We start from the raw sequence: 23,543 nt of genomic DNA, 5'->3' as shown, positions 1-23,543 counted from the left end.
TCTCTTCCAACGGCCAGGCAAATTGGTAAGTTGGTAACTTGGCTACCCACCTGGCTATTGACTTGTTGTTGGCCGGTGTGGATTTTAGCCAATGTGCGGCATGCACTGAACAAACGGATCAATTAAGCTGTCCGCTATGTGAATTTTCAGTGTCACACTGAATGCGATACTCCGCAAATTCTCTCGGGAATTCTCCGGTGGTCATATGTAAACCATCGAACTTTGACTTGACCTAAACGCAGGGAGCGATCCGGCAAGTAAAAAAAAAGCAACAGCTTTGTAAACAAAAGGTGCCTTGGGTTTTAAGCTTATTCCCAACAAAGAAGCTTCGGATTTCTTTGTTTTTATTTATATCTTATACTAAATCCACTAGCTAGCCTATTTAAATCCTATTAACCTACGAGCTAAGCTTGATTCGATAATATTGTTTACAGTTCAATAAAATAAATGAGTAAATTTATAATTAATTATATTTAAAATAAACAATCCTGGCCAACAAAAATATTAGTTTTGTTTACTTAAAATAAACTAACTAACATATAAGCCCATGTCTGGCTCAATCGATTTCTATTAAATCAGTAACCAGGTTTTTTCATTGCAGAGAACTAAATAATCTGCATCAATACTCAATGAATGCCATGAATAACCCACAAGTCGAACTCCTCTTTTCACTGCCAAGAGTGACATATGAACTCCTGGATATCATTGGAAAGTCGATCGTGAGATGCTAATCCTGTGGCGAAATGCTTATATGGCAGATGCAAATCCTGTATTGGGTCAAGAAGGTGATTGCTCTATGGAGATTTTGCTCGCAGCAGCAAACAAATTTCATCCCACAAGAGTGAGCACACATAGATCTTTAACATACCCCTTCATCACTTTTACCTTTTTCCTAACGAAATTCATTAGCACCTCGCGTGTATTGCATCTACAATTTGTTAACCAAATTAAGCAAGTTTAGGCAAACTGAAAGACAGTTGCATCATTGATAAATTCTGGTCGAGGAGAGACACGTTTCTTCACCTGTCGAGCAAATGAAAAATGAAAGTTTTTTATCTCTTTACTTAGGTTGTGTCCATAACTGATTTGGATAATTCGCAAACTAATGCTATTTGTGTGTAAGGGCTCGGCCTGCGTCACAAACTGATCTTATAAAGAGTAAATATCAGGGGGCGCCCTCACACAACATTGACACGCACAAAAAGAAAGTTTGCACAACTTATTGATATTTTCTGATTGAAGTTTAAAAAAACGAGGTGTGACCGAATCGGGTCCCCAATCCCATTTGGTCAACGCACTCGCACACTGCTCGAATTTTTGATTAGCCCCCGAATTACGAAATTATCCATTGTGAGCGGCGAATTAGCGAAGAATTCGTGATGAACGCTCGTTTATGGTATACGTATAAAAATAAGCTGGTATATCTCCCCCATATCATATATCAATTTCACTTTCAGCGGACAGGCGACAGGCAATTAAGGAGACATAGGGCTGCCAAAGATGTCGCCAAGGTAGTTGGCTGCCTCGTCTGGTAGCCATAAGGTAGCTGTCATACCCGTTCCCAGGCCATGTCCAATTATCATGTTAGAAAGAGAGTGAGAGCAGCCAGATCCGCTGACAGCACGTCCCCAGCCCCCAACTCCCGATTCAGGTTCATACATGGGAAGAAATCACTATAATTCTTTCTTTCAAAACATCCATTTCATATTTTCATAAAGCTTTACATCAACACTTTACATGCAAGATATCGTATTTTTGAAATTGATTGAATGGAAATCACATTTCTTTGCATTTCCAAATGTTGCAATTTTAAAATTACAATGTAGCACTTAAGTCAAATTTGAAATGTGTTAAAAACTTGTGGTGAATCTTAAATATTAAGATCCTGTATTGAAAAACAAAACTATACAATCTAAGCACTTTATTTTGAAATTTGCACTGCCAAAAAAAAGGTATTTTTAATATATGTATTATTGAGATTTTCTTTTTGTGCACCTTTAGATGCCCAGTGTCTTGGCTGTCAGTTAGACGCAATTATCCACATTTTATATATAGTAGAGGCATAGATGCTGGCCATGGTGGATCTGTCGATGCTCATGATTTGTCGCTTCCAAGCTGGCCACGAAATGCAATGGACAGAAAAAACCTTTGGAGTATTTCAATAATCGCAGTTTGCCGCTGAAATGCTGAGCCGCTGGACTGCTGCTGTGCGTTAGAAAGCCGCCGATCAGAGAAATTCAATGTGCATTTTCATTTGTTGCTAGTTTGTAGTCGTCTACCTATTATACTTTGCTCTGCTGCTGGTTTAGCCTTATCAACTGTTGGTATAAGCGGCGCCATTTTGTTTTTGGCACGGCTAGCTAATTAATTGAAACGCTCGACTAAGGCCGTCGTCTGCCGACAAAGAAGACATCACCAATCAGCTCAGATCGAGTGGACACTACTCGAATCGTCTCGTTACTCAAGTCGAACGTCATCGGCCCACACTTATGACGGCTGGCTGGCACTGCGCATCTTGGCCAGGTCCACTCTGCTATGTCCTCCCATAAATCAGTCAGCGAGCAAGATTCCATAACGCCAGCCGACCGGCCTTGGGGATCCATGGAGCAGGAGGATCGGACTGGGCGATATGGCCATTACATGCTCGCCCGACTGTCTGAGCGGCTCTAATTGCCTCAGATAAATATTTATCGAGCACCTTGCCGTTGGCCCAATCTTGTTTGGCTTTAATATGCATCACTTGTCGCTTAAAACTGCTTAATTGCCCGTCAATTGCTTCTGGCTTCACTTTCTATGGCGGCTAATTAACACGTCCTTGCTAATATTAATATTCATTATACCACCTGTTGAGCGTGTTGTGCTTTTGAGTGCTTTTTGATGTCGCCAAATCGAAAGACTTAGGGCACGAACTTCGTGCAGTAAGGTGCAAAACTTTGGTGCCTACTTTACGGGTGCCTTGAATTTGAAGTAGCAAAGACACGAACCAAGCGTTGATTAAGCAAGGCTACAGAAATTTAAAATTTTCTATTCATCTGGCAACGGCCAACGTTTTTTACTTCAGGGCTTGTTTTAATTCTCAATTTAATTTTAATGTGTATAATAACATTTTCTGTTGATTTTAGTTAATTTTGTGCATTATTTTTTAAGTTGTTAACTAAATAACGTTTGTCAACTGTATCCTTCAGTCAACTTTTATCGTGTCAATATCTAAACACATGTTTCTATCAACGCCAGTCACACTCCAAGCTGTATTCCATCAATCATCACCCATGTTAACCGATATAATAACTCAATCAACTAAATAGCGTTATAGAAAAGCCTGCAATTACTCAAACCTAACCGTTCCTTGCCATATTAAGTCATTCAATCTTTCACTTTGTTAAAATATTTGTACCAAATGAAGCGAAGTTCAAAAATGGGTACTTGCTAATAAGCAAATCGGCTTATCCACTCTATAATAATTGAGCATAATTGGATTTGTCTGGTTTAAGCTTGGCGAATCGTTTTTCAGCCTCTAGGCTACCGAATGAAAAAACAACAAAACACCGCCGACGAAATCCGCAATGTCAAGACATGACTTGGACTTCCATTTCAATGTTCGCGATAAAGCCGATGATTAGGCGCGGCACACGCCCCAAGATGTTGCCAAAGAAATCTCGGCGGTGGCAGACTTACCCGTCAAATGGCCAATTAATCACAGACCCCCGAAAGCTCAGCCAGAAAAGACCCAAAACGAACCAATCGACTTTCTTCGCAGACCCATCAATCACGACCTTCTGGGTCTTTAGTGGTAATTGTTTCGGCTAGCTCAAACAAACGGTGGCACACATCTTATGCATTACGACTATTTATTACAAATTATCATTGATTTTAGGGCTACTTGGGCAAATAATTTAATTAAACACTAGGCTCGTAACTATAGTTTTAGGTGTACGTAAAGCTGCGTCCTCGTAAAGTCGCTGACTAATTGTGTGCTAGCTAATTAAACGCGGTGGTCGTTGACTTCCATGTGGAACTCCCATCATGTGGAACAGCTCTAGCTCAGCGGATGAGGTGTCTCGCCCGGTATTTCGTGGGCAGCAGGGACATGGGATCCGTATTGTTGGGCACCTCTCCGGCCACTGCTCCCACGGGCTGGCTATCGGTGAACTGACCCGTGGGTGCATAGGCTCCATAGGGATCCGATCGACTGGCCCATCCACCCGACTGCGACTCATACTGGTAGCCCTGACCGGCGAGCTGAGCCTGGGTCTGGGCGTTTCCGTGGATGTGCAGGTGAATCTCCTTGCTGGGGGGATGGCCAGCGCCATGACCACTCAGTCCAGTGGTGCCCCACGACTCCTTGGCATGAGGATTCCAGCCCGGGTAATTGAAGGACGGCGCCGTGTTCTCATACTGTCCAAAGAGACTGGACTTCAGGGTAATGAACTTTCCCAGAATGGCAATGGCATTCATAACCACTAAGACCTTGAGCAGGAACAGAGACTTCATACCAATGGCGACCAGAAAGGCAACCATCGCCGAAAGAACGCCAAACTTGAAGATAATGGGTATCAAGGCCATTTGAAGACGACGGATTTTGCCAAAGGTACGACCCTCTGAAAGATACATAGTAAATTCCAATATAAATGAAATATATAAAATAATTAATAATATTAATTCCTGAATGTATACCCTTATGTTATATAAATGAAATAGGTTAATTAATACAAAATTCTGGGAAATCATTCAGCTGAAGTTCATAAAAATACGCATTAATTCGTAAAGTGTCAGTGGCGCCATTGCCCCAAAGAAATTCCGCTGGGTTTATCTCCCTCAACTGCTATAATTTCCTCAATAAACAGAGCTGAACGCACAGCTATGCGAAAGTCCAATAAAAAACAATTCGCAAACAACGAAAAAAAAAACCCAGCAAAAATATTTTCTCATCGCTTAAAGATGAGCTGTCTTATTTAATAAATAATTTGAGCGGCTCTAGAAAAGATGCGGAAAGTGAAATTACAATCGTCGTCCGGCATATACATATATCACAGCTCGCACTCCGAGATGATTTTTTCTCAGCTCTTTGGTGCTAACACCTTTTAGCGGCTTTTTGCTGTTTGCTTAGCGGCTACAGGTTTCATTGAAAACGAAAGTGAGTCAAAAGGCAGGGCTCTGGGAAATCGGCTTCGATTTGAAAAGCCGCTAATCATTTGAGAGGCAGATGCAATCAGCCTAAATGAGATACGCACTGAACTGATATAAAATGACCACACTAATTGCTGTGTCCACAAAGAGAAAATAGGTCTTAGACTGGTATACATCAAGTAAAATTCCATGTGGAAATGATATTTCAATTATATCATTACAATCGTAAACTGTATGACAGCTTCGTAATTTTAAAAGTATTTAACTGATCGAGTTAAAATATTATACAATGTGTCTTTGAACTCAACCAGTTTCATAATTAGTTTTTAATATGTCTGTTACTTTGTCAAAATGACTCAATCGACTTTATATGTAAATGCAATTGTCTCGGTCTTATTTCTTTCGGTGTATGCCTTTAAAATGCGTTTTGTTCGGTATTTGTTTTTTTAACCTTTTGTTTTCTTGAGGGGGACTCACCCACAGCTGAGCTGCCGGACGCGGGCTTCCCGTCGTCGTCATCGCCGAATAGGCTTTCACTCAGATCGCTGCGAAGCCAGCCCCACAGAGTGCGAACCATGCCCCAGACACTGAGATCTGTGGGATCCGTGGCTGCCTGCACTGCATTGGGGTTCTTGTTACTCGATGCCCCTACTGCAGCTTCTTTGTCAGCCGCATCCACCGCAGGTTCCTCCGCCTCCTCCTCGTCGTCGTCGTCGTCGTCATCCTCGCCAGCATCTTCATCGTCATTTTCCTCCTCGATTGGCGATGCAGCAGCCTCCACCTCTGGCTTTTCCGACGCTTTTTCGACCTTCTTCGTTATCTTGGCACCAAAGGCACTGCTCAGGCAGCAAAAGGCCAACAGAAGCAGCAGCAACGAGTGCCGCGCACTTGAACTCTTTGTGAGAAACTGAAAGTGGAACCAACAGAGAAATTATATCAGTATGTGCCAGTGTTTGTCTCTCATTGTCCAAGTAAAAAGGCCATTTCATCATAGCAAGGTGCGGATGTTGCGTAAACAAAAGACTTAGGAAACGAACCTGTTGCCACCTTGTCGAGTCGTGAAACGCACTTTAGAATCCACTTTGAACCATTTCAACGGCTTGGGCCATAAAATGTTTTATGGCCTCGCCTTGGTGCGAAAGCATTTCCCATTTTAAACTAAACCCGACTCTTGTGTAATCCAACATTTTTTAGCGCTAAACATATTTTTTAGACTGCGGCTGATATCAATTTATATGTAAATTTAAAAGGTTGCAAAAAATATGTCGCATTGTATAAAACGGTGATTTATATACTAACGAGTCAGCCGGATAGAGACAAAGTGAAATTTAAGCAGGTTATGCTGTTAAACGTTTAGCCAATAATCTTTTTGGATAATTCTTTATGTTAATATGAGTTTAATGTGATTTACCTAATTGTTAAATTTATTTTTGCTATTCCTGTTTTAGTATAGTTCACATTATAACTTTGTGTGTAATTTAAGAGCATAATGGCAACACACCAAACCTACAACTCATTGAGTATTTAATATTCCCACCGAATTTCTTTAAAAACAAGTTAAGCAACCTTCACTTCTACTTAGTGAAATTTAAATATAAACCTATAAAATATCTTAGCTACGAATACCAAAAAAAACGGAAAGTCATTGCTCACAAGCTTTCCATTTTACAATTCACCTGCAGAACTTTTAGAAACCAAAAATATAATTGTTATACCTAATCACTAAGATTCCATGGGAATGGAACTATGTTATTTTCAAAACAATAACCCCAACAAAAGGTAAACAAATTATGTGGAGCTAACGGTTGGCTTCATTCCCCAAAAGAATATTCGTCAAAACGTTGGCGATGTTTTAATTAACTGGCCCAAAAGAATTTGCATGCCAAAATACAGATGCCAAGAATTTTCGACATGATTTGCGTTTGCTTTGCTTTTCTTAATAAAATGCGATTGGTGGCCCTTTGTGAGGCCTCTTTGTTGTGAATGATTCGATTTTTTATTAGTAGGCCATGTGCCTTTGTGCCCAATTGGATTCGGCTCCAACTGTAAAAGGAAATCTATTTTAGCATGGCCTTGATTCAAATTTAACTGAGCGAGAAAATTGATTTGAATTTTGTGTGGGCCTTAAGATGCGGGAAAACAAAGAAGAAAGTCTTTCCCCAGTGATGCAACAGCCGAGCAAATGCATTGTTGAGATACTCAATTTATATGTGTTTATTGATTTACATAATTTTCCAGTTCAGATTGACAGACTGAACTCGGTTTTTCGGCTTAGTTTCACTGCCTATTTGTTTTAAACACGATCCCAACCTGCTAATTAACATCTTCTGAGTTGTTTCATCATCAGACCCAAGCGTTATCACATCTGACACACTCACTTTCAGGCCATCTTCTCGAACATTATGGGTGAAATTTCATTCGACCTCATCTGGCTTATATGTAAATATTAACCGAAAATATTTGCACTTGCTGCCGGGCAAGATTTCGCCTGGAGTTTCGACGAAATGATGCCGAACAACCATAAAATTGTTACCAACTGATGATTCGGTAGATTTAATACGGTTGATGGGAATTGGCATTAATGTTCAGACAGATCTATAGGGAAATGTTTTCACAAAAAGATCTCCACCGAAATTCCACCTTATTATTCATTTATCACATTAGTTGAATAATTTGTCAACATTTGGAAATCATTTCTGTCTGGCTCACGGTTTATTTAACATTGCTAATGAAAACACCGAAATGAGGAGTATTAAATCTAAATGTTCTAAGCATTGTTATACACGGGCCTTTTTTTATTAAAGCTAAGCTTCCTAACTAAACATTTATTGATCATAATTGTAATTAGAGTAGCAATAAATTCCCTGAACTTTCGTTTCATGTGGGTGTAGCAGGCACTTTATGATTTTATTACATATCGTAAACATAAAACCATAAAATCCTAAATTTATCTCTAGCGTAATTATGCATTAGAGGCACGGCTTTCTATGTTTATTGCTGGGCTGGTCATAATAAAAACTATGAGCCAGTAAAGTTGTAAGTAAAACACCGATGATGCAATTAGGCGGCACGTGGTTGAAGCAACCAATTTAACCATTCGACCATTATCTAATGTCAATATAATGTCGCAGTTCATGACACGACCATGTGGCAGAAATGTGAATGTGTAGTATTAGGTTTACCAGCCAAGTTAATAACAGCTCGGGGGAATCTTACCAACAATTGAAAACTGGCCCGAATGAAAACACGCCTCAAAAGAAAGTTTGGCTTGAAACTAACCAAACAAACAAGTGATTTTTGTGCCAAGAATTGTTAGCATTTGTCACACTGGCTTTTTGGCCAGCATTTTAAGCCTTTTGTGATTTGTGTGCTATGGTTCCTTTTCTTTTCACATAGATCGTGTTCAGAATTCCAATGAACAATGCACCGCAAAAACAGAAGTATTATATGAAATTTGAGCTCAACATCAAAACTTGTGGCACCGATTGTGTATATTATTTTATTTACAGAAAGTTCTGGCAAACATGAAATTATATATATGAATAATTACTTTGTCTCTATCAACACAATGATTGTTGCGCCCAGCGTGTGGCCTTTATATCCTTTCTGGCACTTTGATTAAAATCTTTTGCATTCCTTTTCATGAATTCTATGTATATGTATGCAATTTTTTTTCCGTGTGCTAATTGAACATGGCCGCTGGCCTTTATTTTGTACTCACCATAATGAGGACTGTGACTTTTTGATTAGTGTATGATAATTGCAACACTAGCTGCAGCTGTATCCTGAGTTTTTAGTGATTGATTTGGACCACTTTCACGCGAATCTATGGCAGACACGCAGATGTTGGCCAAAAAATAAATATACACGAGACTTCAGCTGAATTGGCCAAGGAGTGGAGATAGTTTGGAATCAAGTTCGCATGGAAAGCGACTGCAACGCTTGAGATGTGCCCGTTGACTGGCAATCTGAGTTGGCCTCGGCGACCAGGTAAGATCCACCGTCTCTGCCGCGGCCAACGTCGCTGCTCGGACTTTTGGTGGATGCGGACCAGTCTTGGCCAAGTCGGCGCTTCTTCGCGCTGTTTGCTTGGCTACCGACCACTAGTTGGCACTCTCACAAAGCCAGAGACACACGCTCTCCCAGTTACAATTTCGTTTTCAACACTTTCTTCACAATTTCCCCTAAACGGCAGCAGCAGCCACCAAAAACTGCAAAGTCAATGTCTCCATCTTTATCTATATCTCTCTGTATCTGTATCTCTACTCTTTTCTTCCTGCATGGACTGCCTTTATTACGAATTGTCGTGCAATGGCTCAGAGCATGAAAATGGTGTGTGAACGTGACAATACGCACAACTGACGTCACTAGTACTGGCACCCAGTGTCCTCATATAAACAAATAAGTATTGTAATATTAGTGCATTATAGTATTTAATCTTACCTTATTAGTTGAAGAGGAAGTACTGTAAGCATTCCATCTCGCTTAGTAGTTAATTATAAAAAGCTATTTAGATTGTTTTTATACACAACTCAGCAAAAAGCATATATAATAACAAATGAGATGGTTTCGGAATTCAATTACCCTTCCTAAAAATTGTTAGCCAAAAACGCATTCAGGCAATGAGAGAAAATGGGCTGATCAACAGCAATTGCGTTCTGCTGCATTTAGCCCCATCAAAAAGTGAATTGCATTATTTCAAATTAACTAATTGGTAATACAATATAGCTCCACAATTTCCCCAAAAGAGATAAATGGGTTTTGCGGCTTTCTCGTTTCGTGTTTCGCCTGCATGGTAAGCCGATGCCAAACATTTTTGCCGGCTACCTTTTACAAGCCATCCGTCGCTTTGGGCCGCGTTTCGTGATTCGATTGTCTTGACCCATTTCCCCACTACGCAGTCTCTCTCTCTCTCTTTCTGTTCGACCCGGTGCCTCTCTTTCTTTTACGCACCCAACCACCACCCATTCACATTCCCCGAAGATCATCTGTATCAAGCGATTTACATGATAATGTCGGATACATTGGGCTTAAGTTCTATTTGGAGAACCCTTTCATATCGCATCGAAATGTTTTGATTTGTGGTTAATAATTGTCACAGTTCTGTGAGGAAGTTACAGTTAGCCAGAACATTCTCCTCGCATGTTGCTCCAGAAATGCATAAAGTCCAGATCTTATGAACAGGTGGTCATTTTACGATCTTACACTTTATTAGCATTACATCAAATGGAGTTGCCACATATCGCTTACATAAACAATGCAGGTTCATTGCTCTGGGTGGTGGTGCAGCATAATCCAAAGGTTTGTCCAAATCATTACATAATGGTAGGCAACTGGAACTAGCGATTGTGTGTGAAAACCGTTAAGTACACCAACATGAGTTCAGGTTCAGGTTCAGTCGGAGGTTGAGCTCTGGGTTCAGGTTTTCCGGCTCGTTGGGTTGCTCTATGACAGTGTCAACGAAACTCACGTTCATATAAAGACCTCCCCGAAATACTATATCAAAAAGTTCCATTCAAGAGCATGGTTATCCTAACGGTTGTCACACCTTTCGGCTTTCAGACAGCTCCACATTCTGGATTATCAATATTCTTCTGGTCGCACTACATTTCCATTTTAACAAGGGACTCATATTTCCCACACACCTTTCATTCTCCCCAAGCAATTAGCTATCTTAAACGACCCAATTACGTTTCAGATTTCCCTTTTATAGGCCTTTTTTTCTTTGATTTGTCATTCTGATAGGGAGACTCTCACCATTAGGCTATCTTAAGAGACCAATTGCCTTAGTAAGTTACGAGACATTTTTATGGATTGAATAATATACTAATAAATGGCTAGAATTAGAAAATACGTAAAGTTAGCCTTGCAATTGTTCGTTGAAAAAAGTTCAACTTTTCCACAACTAGTGATAATGAATGCTATTTAAAATCAGGCCAATTTGTTTTTAATGCAATAATTACTTCTAAACAATTGCTTGTGTTTCCCGTTTAAATACATTTTTTACAGTTCTTATTTTAAATAAAAATAAATATTTTATTTGCAATGGCTGAACATCTTAACAAACGAAAAACACTTAGTCGGAGTTGAGGACTACTTCTTGCCATAAACATTCGCATAGTAGCTTTGCCAATTGGAATTGCTCAATGTGGCATATGGATTATAGTTGTTAGTGTTGTAGTACGTGGGATAGAGATATTGGCCAATGACATAGGGCCAGATCCTTATCTGCCTATTGGAATAGGGACTCGGTGTCGTATACGTGCTGTAATAGTAAGGATACGGCGTCGTCTGGTAGTAATAGTTGTTCAAACTGGAGAATGTGGGGCTTGGTGTGTAGTAGGGATTATATTGTGTATAGTATTGGGCAGATGTCAGCTACAAAATATTGAAATAAAATAATTAAATAAAATATAAATTATTAAATATTATATGTAGGACTCACCGCCAGCAGGACCGCTATGAGCAGCAGTGAAAAATAGCTCAAGTAGTGTGACATTTTGATAGAGAATCGTTTGCAAACTGACTCTTCTCAAATCGGGCAATCCAATTTATAAAAATTTGACGCGGGAGAGGCGACAATTTTACGCCCCGCTGACAGATGCCAATTTTCGCAATTAAATAAACCTTTTTTTCTGGGCCAGAACTTTCGTCATTGAACTTGACTCATCCGGGTTACGTTCGGTACCAGCAACCATCATCATTCTGGGGGGTTGTTTAACCATAGATATGGATACAGATGTGGACGATGGGGCGGTGGATTCCCGTGACGTGTGCAACAACAACATTAAACGAATTGAAATTACCGAAAATTGTGAAAACATTTTGTTAAGTCAATTAATTGGGCAAGCATTAGCGTAGCAATTTGATTTGTTTTTATTATTTCGGTTTAAGATTGCTTACAAATACGAAGATTATTTGTAAATTATACAATAATGTGGCGGACCCATCCGAGGTTCTTCCGGGCATATCGAATGGAAAGTTATAGTTATAGAATGGATTTGTAGGTGGAATGGAAATGGAACTGGGGACCATCTCTATATACATTATATACACAACACGACTCCTCTCGCACGACTCAATTAATTAGACTACAATACAAAAGTACAAAACGAAACTCAACAAAATCGTCAACAAGGCGCTTAAATTAGTTTATCTCATTTGGATGGAATTTTACTGGTTTTCACACTTTTTTTCTTTCTTGCTTTCAGTTACAATTACTCAGCGTTTTGCATACGGCGTTTAATTTAATTAGTTTGTTTGCTTTTGGAGACACAATAAATATTTAATTAAGTGCAAATCGTTCAGTAATCCTCGTCATCTTCATCTGGCGGATCTGTGGCATAGGTCAGTTCGTTCAGGTAGAACCATTTCTAGGGTATGAGATAGCTCATAAGTATGTGTTCCAAGAAATGGAGGCATTATGGAACTCACGGGTGACTCTGTGCAGTTAAAGTTGTAGTCCCAATCACAGATTCTGTACTCCTGGTTAAAGCTCGTCTCATTGGCGCACAGATGGGGAATCCGATTGCCCTCCTCGTCGCACATGTGAAAGATCTGTTGAATCGAGTTGCATATGTATAGTATACTTTTAGGCTCTTGGAAAACTCTCTTTTAAAGCTTGGATTAAGCTTATTGCCCTTCTTTTTCCTGAGAGAGAGATACTCACCTGGCAATTGTACTCCATGTCGGCATAGAAGCCCACAGAACGCCTCTTGCAATCGAACGAGAATGTTATATTATCTAAATTCGTCCATTCCTTCGTCTTGTGATTTTGAAATACTGGACTGGCTGGCTCTTGGCCTTGAACCGCAATGGCGGCCAGCAAAATAGGACCTGGAAATGACCATGCAAAAAGATAGATTTAATTTAACTTGAATACTTAATAAGTTAACATAGTTCACTGCAAAGGAAGCTCCTTAAAAGTTACTTGTAAATTCAAGCCAAAGCTACCGTTTTGCACCTGCAATTCCCCCAGTTGGCCTGCCAGGTGTCTTCCTCCTCTTTCGCCCACATTGACCATGGCCAATTTCTTAAGTTATTTGGCTCACGCATGGCCCAAACACTTCGAGTGGGCCAAAATGGGGGGAAACAAAAAACAATGACCGATGACAGACGGTTTGCGTTAACCGAGTGGCTTAATCGACGCACTTAGCATTTAATTTGTGTCTCCGTCTCGACTTGACTGGAAATTGAAGTCTTTATTGAGGCCACTACTCACCTAGTAAAACGCCGGAAAGCCATAAAATTCTATAACTGTAAACCATTTTTGTGGTGTTGGACATTTTGGCGTGATTTTTGTTTTTTTTTCCCGACCGACTGCTGTCCGCTCCGTTTTGATATCACGCTGAAAATCCAAATCACGATCGTCTCGCACTCGCTCTCTCTCTCTCTCTGTCGCACACACTCGCCCTCTCGCTCGCTCTTCTGGCCTCTTGCTACGCGTCCATTTAGCTGGCTCTGTTTTCAATTAGGAAGCGTGTCTTCAGTTTATGGCCGGCACATGGCTAAAACGGGGAGCGGGCTTAAAGAAAGAAAACAAAATCAGTCGAAATGGCAGTGAGCTACAATATGTTGAATTAGGGTATTTTACATTGTTCAACGGGGATTAAATAATAAATACATTTGTGGAAGGAAATAACCTATAGTAAAGAAATGCAGGCCTTACAACATTTCTACTTAATTTAACACTTTAAATAAATAACTTGTCTTCTGAATCTTGAAGAATATAAAAAGATAGCACTCGCTAGCTATGAAATTCTGTAAACAAAATGCCAAACTTGGCCATATCTTTTCCTTCCTTCATCAACTGGTTGAAGTGGGCTTTCGGCTCATTACCAAACCAACCAGACGAGGCTTAGACGCAATTTACATGCCAAACCCACGCGGCCAAGACTTTGGACTGACTCATCATCATCGTCAGCCGGATGTTTCTGTTTCGCAGTAATCATCTCTGCTAATTGATTTTCCCCGATATGCAGCTGACACCAGTTGAAAACCACTCCAAAAGTGAGTAATCCGCACCTTGTTTGGGCCAACAGGATATGTGTGTCGGCAATCGCTGACCCACTTTGCTGCCATTCAAAGTTCTTTTCTATGCCTTCAACGAAATCGAAAACATATTTATCTCATAATAGCCAAATACCACATCAATCATAAGTTGCCAAATTAACAGAGCGCGTTTGAAATGATTTAAACGCCATTAAAAGTCAATGGCAGATTCAATCGACAAAAAAGAATTCACTTATGCAAAAACTTGTTTACTGCTTTTTCCAGCGAAGTGAGTGATTTATTTTCGAATTTGTATGGCCGATTGTGTTTTTTAGCAGCGAGTGAAAGAAGGCCATGTTCGACCTTGTGGGCTCAATTAAATTGTCAACCCTTTCGCATTGGCGATTCCCTTGGTTAATCCAAGTCTTTCACCTGGGCCCCGAGTAAATCCTTGACATTTTATCGCAATTTATGGCCGCCAGATGCGTAGATGCTGTCGATGGGCAAAAAGGCCACGAAAGACGAAACCCAAGCCAGACGAAATAATCGTAAATTGTCTTTATCTCGGCCTCCCTCGCAACTAATTTTCAGCGCCAGGAGTTGGGATCGCGACTGCCTCAAAAATGAATGATATGCAACATTTTTGCCATCCCTCCAAAGTCTCTCAGCTCCGTGATGAAGTGAAGGCAGTCTTAAGGCGACGTAAAAGGTCATCAGTGCCAGGCGGAGCAAAAAGCCATCTTCACGCAAAACTGGTAAATATTTCATGGATGGCATGAGCACGTTGGTGGAAAGAGGGGACCCTGGATGAACGCCTCTGAACAAAGAGGCGCCTCCAAGATGACACAGCAGTCATCCAGCTGTCCCGAACCCTGTCCATTTGGGCAGCTCGTCTTTCGCCGTCATTTCAATGGCCATGGGCTGGCGATGGCGCCTGGGACAATTGGTCAAAACCCCGCTCAAATCGGGCTCCCCTCGAAATGGCCCATTAAGCCCACTCTTGAATCTCTCTCTTGACTGTTTCCGCAAAATGGTTGGACAGTTTTCGAAGTTTCGGGCTAATGGGGAAACACTCAAGCAGCTTCAAATGACGCCTACAAATCCTTAAGAGGCTTTGGGCCGCGAAGTAATTGATTTGAACGGATTTCACACATCTTTGTTTCGGAGCATTAAGTAGTTGGATACCAATGCACTAACATTTGTTTTACTGTTAATAATAGACTAACTTAATTTGAATTAAAAGGTGTACCCATTTTAGGTTGAATGAATAAGGGTAGGTAATGTAGTATTGCCAATTTAAGGGATGCTATTTAAGCATGATTGAGTGCTGTGATGAAAACGTTGCTAATTCATAAATATTACCAAGGGCATTCAGTCTTCGTTGATGTCTGGCTTAAGAGAAGAAGAAGATTCCTCACCCTGGGCATCCCCCCAAATATTCATGGCATCCTCACTTTTGACATTTTCTGACGAGCGTGAGAAGCGACTGCTGCCTCTATACTATAGACTTTACCATAGACCATAGTTGCTAGACTCGAAACTCTAGAGAGCCCATCTGGCTTGGTCCATCAATACCAATTGGCGGTGGCTGGTTGACTTCGTGGCCGGATTCTGTTGGCCAGCGAATTCCTCGGATGCAACTGGCAAGTACAACGCTGTGGGCCATCTGCATGCCACGGGCATGTGTGGCATTCAATTTGGAAACACATTTTGAAAGTCTCATTTTACATTTTATGTTCGGGCCGTTTCGTTTTTTTTTTTTTTTGCGATTGGGGTTTCAGTGGACTCTCGTTGATTGGGTTTGTGGCTAATTCGGAAGTTTGTTGGCGTTGCCTTGCGAAACATCGCACTAATTTGTTAATTTCTGACGCGTAACCGAGGGCGCAATGTTTTATGGCATTTTGGCTCTGTAAATTATGCAAATTTATCAAATTAAATTGTTTCTTTATGAAGCAACGGCATGCGGGTAAAGAAAGTGGTGCCCTTGAGTTTAATGTAAACTTTACTCCTGCTACCTTATGGCAAAATGGTTGAATAAATGTTTACCTTTTGATCAAAATTATATTAAATTATCGTTTTTTTTTTAATTTTACCAGGAAATTATTTTTTTGGAATTATACTGGTGAGTGAAATATATTTATCGATGATTAAACAATAAAAAAAAAGTTAACAAGACCGACTGGAGGCAATTTGAGACTTATCTGCGCTTTTTTCTGCTCCAGCATGTGCAACAAAGTTAGGTGAATAGGCAAGAAAGTAAAATGGAAAAGCGGGGAAAATTATTTCACGTACATATGCGCATGTGTGTGTGTGTGTGTGCAGCAGCGGAAGCGTCGCTAATTGGCGGAACTGCCGCTCAGCAGCGGCAACAATGGCTGGAAAAAATAAAAAGCTGCAGAAATATGTTGAAACCCGGCGATGACGACACCTGAGATGGCTTATTGCCACCACCACGCCCCTCTTCGCACCGCTCCGCCGGAACTGATCGGATGGGATCGGATCTCGAATCTCCAGTCTCGGATCTCGGATCTCTGATCTCGGATAGATGGCCAGCACTTGCATAACCGGGCGGCAAACATGGCCTAATCATCCCATCCGACGCCCAAGTAGCGGTTAGCCAAATTGATTAGGCCGACAGCGTTGACACTTCAAACTTGGACTTTTGCACACATTTCGATTTCGGAAAAGCACGGCGAAATACCGCGAACAAATGACAACGATAAATGGTTGCCGTTTAATGGAGCCGCGATCCAAATGAAAAACCCGCTTGACCAGCAACCCCCTGGCCTGCCCGCCCACTTCCGCCCCCCACCCCCTCCTCATCCTCATCCAGACAACGACGATTATTGGCCTTGAAAATTCGGTACGCAGAAATGCGCTTAATGCGAAAAATCAATATTGCTAAAAACACAAACATACACACATATCCAGCAGCAAGTCAACAAGGAAAAATAAAACCAAAAAAGAGCTGACAAGTTGATCGCTCGGCTCAGTAAAACCGGCTTAAACGCGGACTTGTACTAAAACGAAGCAATCAAAGCGAGCTTCAAACTATACAGCTACACCAAAGCCCACAAATTTAACATAATTTGCTAAAAACAAAGTTAGACGTCCCTAACGTGTTTGAAAACGACGACAGAGAAATTACCTAGGAAAATTAAGGCTGATATCTTTAATTATATGTTCGAATGCATATTTACATTTGCACAAAACGAAAACAGCATTTTGACCGCTTTTATGATAATTGAAAACATAAAAAATAAATTGAAGAAAGCCCTAGGGGCTTTCAATATTTAATTAAAATACGATTGTGTCAGATCATAGACATCATCAAATTGTTTACCATATGTAAGCACTAAAATATTAATATTCAAGATTATATAAAAGCAATAAAACTATCAAAAAAGCTTAAGGAAATTCCATGATGTACATCGTGTAATAGCACTATTATAAATATTATTATAACCATTTCAATTACAAATCTAAATGTTTAAATTGAACTTAAGCCCATCTTCCAAGCTGATACAGAGTGGCACCATTAATGATGGGATTACTTTCCTACCGAAAACACATAACATTTGAATCCAATTGATATATGTCCGACAAAATAATTAAGTTAAGCAATAAAAAGCCTGACAGCTTATGACCACATTTTTATGGCTTATTTTTTCTTTACACCAACTTATTAGTTTAAGGAAACTGTTCGACTCAAACGATAAATAATGAATTTATAGATCTATTAAATTGGAAATACCGCTTGGCACGGAGAGGAAATTTAATTTCAATGCTCAAGTTTAAAGAAAGTCAGGTGACAACTCGTTTGGCAGTGGGAAAATATAAGCCAATTAATTACTGCATCTTAATTTCTTGTTTGGGTAAGCAACCATATTTCAATGGACATTGGATACTTGTAAAAAATACCAATTAAATGAGAAACATTTATAATGAATGGATCAGGTTTTTATCGCACCAACAGTAGCTTGCAAAGAACATTGAATTAGCAGAGAAACCTTCCACGGCAGTCGCAATCAATGAATAGAGTCTTTAAGTCAATCCCATTGTTAACCCTACAAAATATGCGCTCAGGAAGTAGCGGTGGGCAGCTGGAAAGCGGCCTCAAAAGGTCGCACGAAACTAATAATTAATTAAAATTCCATTAAACGCGGCGAGATGCCGCCAAGAAGCACTGATCGATCACACAATGCCAATTCAGTGATTTAAATGCCATCAGCAGCTGCCAGAAAAGAAAAGATCGATCGGCTACCGATTGCACATACAGATGTACCTGTGCTTGACCAGCCAGTATGGCTCTTTCGATCCCAAGACGATGTCCATCCGTCATTAACATATCAGCTTTTGTGCTTCGCCAGAAATAACAATCGTTACAAGGGCATAACCGCCATCACCACCGGCTGGCTGATGATGCCGATGAAATATCTCGGTTATCTGGGCAGATACCCAGCGCCGAGTTTAAGCTGATATTTTTAGATTCGCCACGGTAACATCTCATTGAAGTTGCCCTTCCTCACTTCATAGATCTGACAACCCTCGACCAGCCAAAGATCGCAACTCATCCAATTTGTAGTGCGAATTCGCCCTCTGGCTGCCTTTGAAGTGCGGATTAGGCCTGTATCCCAGAGATACAAAGATACAAGACCACGAAAACCATCAAAATCATTAGACATTGATGTTGCCACGGAAACCAACTATTTGCAAAGGCTACAGCATTTTATATTTTTATTTATACCTTTTTTTATTTCGCAATCTTGTATTAAATCTTAAGCCTTAAACTTGTCGGACTTGTTGGCTCTTTTGCAAGAAGAGGTGTGATATTGAGATCAAAATTTGTTCGTGAGCGCGGGGAACTTTAAAGATTCTTGTTAACATTAGTCACATACTATTTATAAAACAAAACAAGGACATAAGTGGCTAAGAGGCTTAACATCTTTCAAGAAAACTTGTGAAAATAATTAAGCTAATCTAGTTTCTAATATACTAATTCGGATATGGAATATCGGAAGTATTTGCAGAGTAGAAAAAAGCCTGCCTGTTTTTAAGATTGATCTTTTTTTGATACCCCAATTTATTTTCATTTTCTCGTATAACAAGTTCCAATGCTCTGCATATTTTAGCACCAAATTTATGATCGCACACTTTAAAATCTTTCCGCGACAACCATAAAGGCACTGTGACGCAAACGGTAAATCCATAATTTAAAAGAATTAGTTAACATAAATTGAATAATTTATCTGTGCGATTATATATAACACTGTCGTCTGCCGAAAAATGAATGTGTTCTGGAAACAACTTCACTTGGCATTTGATCGCGATTGGCCAATGGGTGAGGTGGCCAATCGATTCTGGTTTGATTTCTCAATTGCGAATGTAAGCCGAACCGGTTGAAGCGAAACCCTTTTGGTCGAGTTCAAGGCTCGCCACGTGTCGTATACGTGATGTGCCGGCACTTGGGCAAATCCAATCCAATCCACACGTTGCATCAAGCACTTTTCACACAATTAAACAGCAGCGGCACTCAGGCATTTAGCCATTCAGCCATTCAGCCAGCGGGCAACATTAACTAACTAACTTGTAATGTGGCAGCAATAAATTTTATGTAAATCGCCGCTTTTTTTGTGTAGTTTAAGTCGCATTGCAGCCACACAAGAAAACGGTACGGAGCTAAACAATGCAAATAAATTACAACTGCGGGTACGGATACTTTGTAAGCTGATGTGCAATTGAACGCAGAGATGTACATACATATATGTTGGCAAAAAATAAGAGATAAATAAATAAAAACACCCGCCATCGCAGACACAGATACTCGGCAAAAAATGCGCAGATTTTCCAAGAATTCGATGCCTAGCTGCACTTGAAAACATTAACACTGTGTTCTTCTTGAATTGTTAATTAATAAATTAAATAAAAGCTTTTCACAGAAATTATTCCAAATGTTTAAAACACCTTATAATTTATTTAAGAAGCTTACACTTCCTATTAGGAACTTAAAGCTTATGTATAACATTGACTGTCTTGGTATGCTTTCGATTGCTTGAGGTATTTACTATATATTTCTCTGAGTGCAAAATAAGCGGGTGGCTGCTGTGACTCTCAATCTCAATGCACTCTCAGCTGCTGCGGCAGTTGCATTTAACCTGCAGCAGCAACAACAATCGCAGACAACAAGTTATTTTTGTCCAAGTCATCGATTGCATGGCAGCTTTTGGCTTCGTCTTGGCTATGAACGGAAAATGCAAGTGACTCCATCGGATTGTTTTTATACAATTTACCAAAGAATTTATACATTCCTATACCTAACGCGAAAAAATAAATGCAAACCGAAACCAGCTACACCAAACAGAACTTGCTAATTGAAAAAAATGCTTGGAAATTATCAAAATTGAATTTTGCATAATATTAACACTAATTAGTGCTATCGCATATCAAGTTTATTTTAGCCATAAGGTCAAACTATCAAATTTCCCAAAATGGTTTAATAAAATCATCTAAAATATTGGTTAGCGTTCCAATTAGCCAAAAAGTAGTTGAAATATGGATGGGTATGCCAATTAGTTTATGAGAACTTTTAGAGCCCCTTTTTGGCCATTTTGTTAGACGATAAAAAAAGCAAAATATATATATATTGTTCCGCCTTAGCCTCCTTAGTGTTTTATTTATTGATCAAGATTGTTTTGACATGCAAACATAAATGCTAGCAAATAATTAAATTAAACGAATGCGATTATTTATCACCATTTTTCAATACAGCATTAAATGGTTAGCTTTAAATTTGAAAAATATATTTAAAAAAAAGCTAACTCTCCCCGCTGTCTAAACTCAGATCAGGCGATATCTCTAAGATATCCCTCTGAGCAACTCGTTTACTTGTTCTTTTGCATATTCATGCCGCACATGCGATGGCTATTCACCGCACCATTGTTATTTGAATGGCAAAGTTTAAGGTATTAGCCCGAACTAAGAAATCCACTCGAACGCCTCGTAATGATCGCCGCTTACGCAAAGTGCTCCGATTTGTGACAGATTTTGGTGTTTTGGTAGGCATTGAATTATGCTAATGGCGCCGATAGCGATATATCATTATGTGCGTGGCCCGCAGATCGTTATGTAAGTTTTGTTTGTTTGCCAGTTCGAATTTGGAGCACACACACGCATTATATAATGGGGGTTTTGCAGGCTGCACTTTGCCGAGGGCCTACCTTGATTTAGAGGTTGCACTGCGGCTGCGTATCCAAATATCCGAAATTCGAACTAAATCCGCATTAAATCCGAGAAATCCCAAGTCACTGAGGCACTGCAAACGACTTTCTTGCCAAATCTCGAGGCTGACGCTTAATTATTTTTGAAAACGCATTTGCATAAGATTTTCTCGCTGGGCATGCGTATATACAGAGATATTTAAATTTGGCGTTGATACTTTATGTAATGAACACTGGAAAAACTATTGCTATTACGATGGCGGATTGCTATGGCTATTTCACCAGCCAGAAAACGGCAACAAAATATATTTTATATATATATCTATATACATGTATATATAAATATAGCTCTTTCTTCACACGCACACACACTCAAAGTCGCGGCACAGCTCAAATCGAATCGCGTATCCGTCGGATGCAAAGATACAAAGCCAAAGCTAAAAGACAAAGCAACAACCGTTCGCTCAAGCGCCCGTTGAACGAATAAAACGGCCCAAAGACTTGGCCCAAACACTTGACTTGGTCCGCAAAAAGGCAGCGCCAAAACAAAGCCAAACAAAGCCAGCAAAGTCAGAAGAAACTGTGCAAAGACAGGCGCGAAATGAAAAGTGTTTCGTTTGGAATTGTCTTTACTTGTTTGCCGTGTCTTTTTGGCCAATGCATTTGTGTTGGCCTCGTTAGCTTACGGTGTGTGTTTTTTGGCCTGGAGACGTGAAAACGTTTGCAAAGTCGGCGCTCAACTGGTTCGCAGGCCGCCGCTCAAATTGGTTTTATACGCGGATCGCATCGCAGCGGAATGGATTGAATCGCTCTCGTGCGGAGCGCACTTGTATCTCAGAGATACATCCGCTGCATTCGCAATGGCCAAAAGAGATGGCCATTGAGGTAGGTTTACTTAGCTGCAGACTCCGCCAAGTGTGGTGGACTCGCTGCTTTTGACAGCTTGGTGGTGCCAACTGGTTCCATTTCGGAGAATAAAGCTCCAGCTGCCAGTTGATTATTAGAGTATTCAAAATGTAGGCTCTTCATCTCGAATTTCATGGCTAGGCGAATGGACGAATACTGATTAGCCAGTTCCAACTGCCGAATGTGTGACGCTTTCAATTACCAGTTCTGGATGGAGCTCTCTTTCTATCACCCCTTATATGTACACTATCTATGGGTATTTCTGTTTTCCTAAAAAGTAAGCTATTAACTTTCTTCTATACCCATTCAAAATAGTTGTGTATCAAGCCTGTTCTCAAATCGATTTGATTTTAATGTTTATCAAATATCAAAAAGTCATATAATTCCCATTGCAGATTTTTAGGTGATAAACTTAAGTGTATTCTAGGTCTTGCGTTGTCCGCCCAGCTGTCCTTCCTTTCTCGTTTTTAATTAGCATAATTAAAATAAAATAAAGGCGAGCAATGGCCAACACCACAAAACGTATAAAATTAAATTAGCATGAGAACAACTTTTAGTTTTATTCATTTCTCTTTTCAGGTAATTCGGTGTGATTTTGTTGTTGGTTTCATTTGGGTATCTTCTGTGTGAGCGTCTCTGTTTAATTTGGATATTTGTGGTTTTGTTACTTGGCTATGCGGCCAACTGCTAACTTTGCGTCAAGTTCATCAAACACGTCTGATTAGGAGCCCGCCCGCCTCAAGTGGTAACTGGTTGAGTTACCAGCCCCCGAGTATCTGGGGGTTTTTGGCCAAGTCAGAGACTCTGGTCATTTGAATGCCAAAGGCATCGCACACTGCTCTTTTCACATTTGCCGTTGGTCTTTCGGCTCTAAAAGGCAATTTATGATGAGCGCGAACAACGAATTTATGACCGGCGGTGGATCCACAGCCGACACGGAATCAGACACCGACCCACCGGCCGTTTGATGCGAAACTGCCTGGGCTTAAATGTCAAACTAATTTAGCCAAGACACTCCATTAAAACTGGATTAATTAAAGGCGCAACGGCAGCTGCGGTCAAATTGAAGCTATTGATTGCGATCAGCTCGGAAGATATAAACATATCTTCCCGATCCACACAATGCAAAGGCTTCGAAGTGCCCAACTCACTGACTGGATGACTGATTGATTAGCTAATTAAATGACTTATTGAGCACCCACTTGATGGACTATCAGCCAGATATACCATATACACAGATACATATACAGATTGGCTGATGGAGCGAGATTAATGTGACGGGATTGGCAGGTCTGGGATTTT

The 23,543-nt window shown here is 40.2% G+C and overlaps 3 protein-coding genes across 4 annotated transcripts; all 3 read right to left on the bottom strand.

The window, feature by feature from the left end:
* Positions 1-3,831: 3,831 nt before the first annotated feature.
* LOC117141433 lies at positions 3,832-9,103 on the bottom strand. The gene is made up of 3 exons (XM_033304874.1): positions 8,849-9,103; positions 5,605-6,034; positions 3,832-4,598 (listed from the first exon to the last, which is right to left on the bottom strand). The coding sequence occupies exons 1-3, from the start codon at positions 8,849-8,851 to the stop codon at positions 4,042-4,044; spliced, it is 990 nt and encodes a 329-aa protein (XP_033160765.1). The 5' UTR covers positions 8,852-9,103; the 3' UTR covers positions 3,832-4,041.
* A 2,076-nt stretch (positions 9,104-11,179) lies between these two features.
* Positions 11,180-11,890, bottom strand: LOC117140986. The gene is made up of 2 exons (XM_033304237.1): positions 11,573-11,890; positions 11,180-11,505 (listed from the first exon to the last, which is right to left on the bottom strand). Exons 1-2 carry the CDS (start codon positions 11,624-11,626, stop codon positions 11,221-11,223), a joined length of 339 nt encoding a protein of 112 aa, XP_033160128.1. The 5' UTR covers positions 11,627-11,890; the 3' UTR covers positions 11,180-11,220.
* Positions 11,891-11,979: 89 nt separating this feature from the next.
* On the bottom strand, positions 11,980-22,109 carry LOC117140985. 2 transcript variants are annotated; one of them, XM_033304236.1, is made up of 5 exons: positions 22,022-22,109; positions 13,349-13,651; positions 12,797-12,963; positions 12,562-12,684; positions 11,980-12,500 (listed from the first exon to the last, which is right to left on the bottom strand). In XM_033304236.1, the coding sequence occupies exons 2-5, from the start codon at positions 13,410-13,412 to the stop codon at positions 12,432-12,434; spliced, it is 423 nt and encodes a 140-aa protein (XP_033160127.1). In that variant the 5' UTR covers positions 13,413-13,651; positions 22,022-22,109; the 3' UTR covers positions 11,980-12,431. The 2 variants fall into 2 exon arrangements, with proteins under 2 accessions (XP_033160127.1, XP_033160126.1); XM_033304235.1 differs by having other exon boundaries at positions 21,336-22,073.
* Between the last annotated feature and the right edge of the window lie 1,434 nt (positions 22,110-23,543).

Source organism: Drosophila mauritiana, chromosome 3L, assembly GCF_004382145.1.
Source record: "Drosophila mauritiana strain mau12 chromosome 3L, ASM438214v1, whole genome shotgun sequence".
Classification (NCBI taxonomy): Eukaryota; Metazoa; Arthropoda; class Insecta; order Diptera; family Drosophilidae; genus Drosophila; species Drosophila mauritiana.
The sequence above is the reverse complement of the archived record's forward strand: the minus strand, read 5'-3'. Positions and strand labels throughout refer to the sequence as shown.

Excerpts from the sequence above, each read along its gene's own strand:
- LOC117141433 (XM_033304874.1), bottom strand. Across the intron at positions 4,599-5,604 it reads GTCCGGCAGCTCAGCTGTGG|AGGGTCGTACCTTTGGCAAA; the intron begins GTGAGTCCCCCT and ends TGTATCTTTCAG.
- LOC117140986 (XM_033304237.1), bottom strand. The coding sequence starts at position 11,626 with ATGTCACACTACTTGAGCTATTTTTCACTGCTGCTCATAGCGGTCCTG. Across the intron at positions 11,506-11,572 it reads TCATAGCGGTCCTGCTGGCG|CTGACATCTGCCCAATACTA; the intron begins GTGAGTCCTACA and ends AATATTTTGTAG.
- LOC117140985 (XM_033304236.1), bottom strand. The coding sequence starts at position 13,412 with ATGTCCAACACCACAAAAATGGTTTACAGTTATAGAATTTTATGGCTT. Across the intron at positions 12,964-13,348 it reads GCTTTCCGGCGTTTTACTAG|GTCCTATTTTGCTGGCCGCC; the intron begins GTGAGTAGTGGC and ends GGTCATTTCCAG. Across the intron at positions 12,685-12,796 it reads ACATGGAGTACAATTGCCAG|ATCTTTCACATGTGCGACGA; the intron begins GTGAGTATCTCT and ends TCGATTCAACAG.